Genomic DNA, 4,505 nt, shown 5'->3' on the forward strand with positions numbered 1-4,505 from the left:
TCACCCTAGTAAATGGATGGTTTGTGGTTTCACGCTAATCTTAATCGATTCTTTCTCAGTTGTCTTTTGAATTTCAAAAGTGAAGATTGCATGTTGTTCATGATACTTTCTTCGGTGTGTATGGATTCTTCTAACATCTTTGGTCTTTAGGGTTTTTTTTTCTTTTTTTTCTCTCCAAACAAGTGGATGAAATCATGTGATTTGAACAATGGATACAAAAATCTAGAATAGATGTTACATTTCATGAGGAGACTAACTTGAACGATTGATAAAGCTACATGGGATTTCATGGGTATATATCTGATTATGACTGGATATCAAAAACATGAAAGTAAATAGCTTTGTTACTTTTCAACCAAGGGCGCAAGAGAAGATCATATTAATTAAGAGCTGCTGCTAGCTTGCTTGTGATCATTTGAATATTGTAGTCATGAAAAAACATGTACTGGGATTGGAGGGGTGGCAAAAATCCTTGGATTTCTTCTTTTATTTGCACATATATTAAATAAAAACATTTTTTTAGCTCAAAAAATTCCAATCAAGATTGCTAAAAAAATGTTTCTCATTTTGGGAAACTAAGATCTAGACTAGAATCTCTCCACTTTCCATATCCTCCTAGTATCTAGTCAGATTAATTAATCAAGCTGTAGGGGAGAGATTTTTAGGAAAGTATATATATATAATTAATAATATTTTTAGGAAAGTATGTATAATTACTAACCTATAACAGGTCTGGCATAAAAAAGCTTCGAGGAAATGGGAATCCATATGCTACTTTTAAATCCTTCCAGCATCTTGTATTAGAACGTGCAGTTAAAGCATTGCCCATACCTAAGAAAGAAACCTTTCTCTACACTCTAAAGACGAAGGCTCTCATGTGAGACTCATCATGTTACCGTGTTGAAGCAGTGCTTGCATAAATGCCTCAAGACAACAAATCTTTGTGCTTGCCGTTGTTACTGCTGTCTTATTTGCGAATCCACCTCTACTCCACCCTACTTTTTGAAGGGAATATAAAGTAAAAAAATGAGAGAGATGATGTACTATTGGCTTCCCCTGCCAGCTATCGTCCCACCCTTTTCCTTCACAAAAGGGCATGTTTTCCATGTACAATATCGAAATATTTTAATATTAGAGAGCAAATTGTCACTTGTCACCGCGGAGGCCAAGATCTGTGCATAGGCTTGACACCCAGATGCCTTTCCAACTCAGTCTCGAAATCAAACAAACAGGCACACAAAAAATGTCCTCCTCTTTCTCATTGTGAATGTAGACTTTTTAGTTACTTTAGCTAATCAATCCTCCCTTTTACCAACATGAAATCTTGAGCTTGTTCAATTGTTTGCCCTTTTCATGTTTGTTTTTCCTAAAACGCCCCTTAAATCCTATCCACAAGCCATGTCACTTCAAGATTAGAATTGTTACTATTTCATAATTAGAAAATGACAAAGGAAAGTACCCACTTCAACAAATTTTAAGGAAGAACTCGAGAAGATTATGAAAACTTTTCTTGATTACGTCCCAAGGTGGTTGCTTGGTTGTTGTTCCCCGTCCTTAAATTGGTTCTTAAAAAAATGCTGTAAACATAAACCCATGCATCATTTTGTTCTTTTACCATCATCCTTTTGAAAACTCGTGGGAAAGTGAGACAAAAGAAATCCATTCATTTGACATAAAGAAAGAATTGAAAAGGACGCTCTTATGCTTAAGATTTTTACAATATAACGTTGAATTATTTCAGATTAGCTTGTGAACATATGTACTCAATAATAGATTGGTCCCCATTTTTGACCATATGAATAGTAATGCATTCGTCCATTGCAAGGATAAGGAGGGAACTACGTCTCCTTCTTTGCATAATTTCAAGGGCGACATTCGAATTGACAAAATGCCTTTATTCTTGTCTTGCAAAAACAATAATAAACAATAATGAATGGGGGTTTACATGACAATTTGTCAAGCTCTGCTACCTAACTCCTAGTCACGAGAAGCACTTTCATTTCCGAACCATCATGTTTGACTTTCCCGTCTTGCTTCTCATGCATCGCTTCAATTCATTCAGTTAGCAATTGATAACTCCGGCCACTGCGAGGCCGGTTGCTGTCACAAATCTCCCCTGAATATTTAAGAGAAAAAACCCAGTAAAGAAAATACAAAATAAATGAAGAAGGAATAACGTGGATCCTTCCCATGTGCTCCCTCGATAGTAATTGATCACAGGCTCATTCCATTGCTAAGCTGCAATTCCCTAATCGAAAACTGTAATGGTGGAGCATGTGCAGTGGGGGATTGCAGAGAATGAGAAGGAAAGACTGTCATTCTAGACCCTTGTAAAGAAATAAGAAAATCCCACATGGCCAAGCCACCACACCATATGCAAATAAGCTTATCTGTTGATCATATGGTACTAGTTTCATTATTTAATTAACATTAAGATAGATAATTATATTAAACATTGAAAAAAATTGGAGACCTAATATTATTATCCAGTACAGATTCACTTCCAATCTTCACAGCAACCAACCGCAAGGCTTATGCTTGTGCACCAACAAAATTTGAAGATATAATAATACTTCAGAGACCAATATCCTTTTCATCTTTACCGTCCTGCAGCAGCAGCAGCAGCAACAAAAGAAGAAAAAAACAAAAACCTTTCATTTCTATATCATTTAATCTTCTTTTCTTCATCCTTCTCATCTTTCTTGCAGCTCTCGTCCAAGGCACAACCTTCTTTAGGACTCTCCAAGGCTCTCTTCTCTTGCTCTTCCTCTTCCACGTCATTCAAATTCTTCTCTCTAACACATTCTCCACTCTTCGATTTCCTCTCTGCCCTCTCCTTCAGTGCCTCCAACAATTCAATCACTGCCTTGTCCTTGTTTCTCCTGTTCTTGATCAATAACTCACTGATATCAGCAGGAGTCATCTCTGCCTTATCAATAACCTCTCCCAATTCCTTCAAGACCCCTTCATCCAAGTCACTCTCGTCACGTCCCAAATAATTCTTCAACAAAATCTTCAATGCAGGAAATGAACAGTAACTCATGAAAACATGCATGTCCATCCTACCACTCCTTAGCAATGCAGGATCAAGTTTGTCAACGTGGTTTGTAGTGAATACAAATATCCTCTCACTCCCACAACACGACCATAAACCATCAGTAAAATTCAATAACCCAGATAAAGTTATTGAATTCCCCCCTTCATCACCAGTACCAGCACCGGGCCCAGATCGCATTTCTGGGTCACAGTAACTCCTCCCAATTGAACTATTATTAGCAGTACCCTTCTTCCTATTACTCAAATTAATAGAACAATCAATATCCTCAATAACAATGATAGATTTTGAGCTTGTTTTCATCAAAAGTTTTCTAAGTTCAGAGTTATTGTGTACCTCAGTCAATTCAAGATCATAGATATCGTAACCAAGATAATTAGCCATAGCAGCAATCATGCTAGATTTACCAGTACCAGGAGGTCCATAGAGCAAATAACCTCTCTTCCAAGCTCTTCCAGTCTTTTGATAAAAAGATTGACCATTTGCAAAATCTTTCAAATCTTCCATGATCTCACCTTTCTTGGCAGGGTCCATAGCCAGAGTTTCAAAAGTACTTGGATGCTTAAATGGTACTGACTCCCAAGGATGCCCTCTTGAATCCAAAGACCCACCTCTTGAATTAGTATACAAAAGCCTGTCCTCATTTTTCCTCCTTATATCATTGGCTTTCTCCATAATGTAATCAAGATAAGAATCAAGAATCAAAGGCTTGTCCTTTTTCTTGATACGTAGAGTGAAACCTCTCTTCTCATCAGGCATTGGACGCCAGGAAAATGTCTGTGCTTGCCTTTGAGTCACGATATGTTCCCAAAGGACATTGACACCATTGAAGGTGTCAAAGAGTGTGTCATTGTTTGTTAGGCCAAAAGTTATGGCACTTGAATTGAGAGCACGAGTGAGGCTCAAACGGCTACCAGAGATGGAGACAGAGGAACTCAGATAGAGCTGGACTGCGTTGTAAAGCTCGTTGGTGTTAACTCCATCAATTTCTGTGATGTCAAAGTAGCAATAAGAATTGAATACGTTAAAGATCCGGTTGAAGAGCTTGAGTGCTGCAAACCGGAGTTCTGGTGGAAACAATACTTGAAGGAGACTTTGACAAAAGGCCAAAACACCAAGTACTGAGGCCAAGGAGCCCCAATATTCCTTCATCTTGGTATTCTTTTTGTAAAGATTGAGAGAGGGGTGGCCTTTAGTTTTTTTTTTTTTTTTTTTTGAGGGGGGAGAGGGAAAGAGGTTTTTGTTTTGATTTGAGGAGGTTTTGTAAAAGGGTCTTGCTTTAATTTATAGGACTGATGGGCCTTGGAATTTTGAGAGGTTTCTTTAGAAACTGGGAAATTTGTGGATAGAGATGGGGAATAAAGGAGAAGTAAAGGACACAAAAAGGGAAGAGAAAGGAAGGGTTTTGAGATGCGGAGGGCCTGGTTAGCCAAGATATATATATATATAT

At 37.8% G+C, this 4,505-nt stretch overlaps 1 protein-coding gene across 1 annotated transcript; it reads right to left on the reverse strand.

Moving 5' to 3' along the window:
- Positions 1-2,299: 2,299 nt before the first annotated feature.
- Positions 2,300-4,491, reverse strand: LOC105139292 (probable mitochondrial chaperone BCS1-B). Its single transcript, XM_011045679.1, has one exon. The coding sequence runs from the start codon at positions 4,205-4,207 to the stop codon at positions 2,666-2,668; it is 1,542 nt and encodes a 513-aa protein (XP_011043981.1). The 5' UTR covers positions 4,208-4,491; the 3' UTR covers positions 2,300-2,665.
- Positions 4,492-4,505: the final 14 nt, after the last annotated feature.

Source organism: Populus euphratica, unplaced genomic scaffold, assembly GCF_000495115.2.
Source record: "Populus euphratica unplaced genomic scaffold, PopEup_1.0 scaffold141.1, whole genome shotgun sequence".
In the NCBI taxonomy this organism is placed as follows: Eukaryota; Viridiplantae; Streptophyta; class Magnoliopsida; order Malpighiales; family Salicaceae; genus Populus; species Populus euphratica.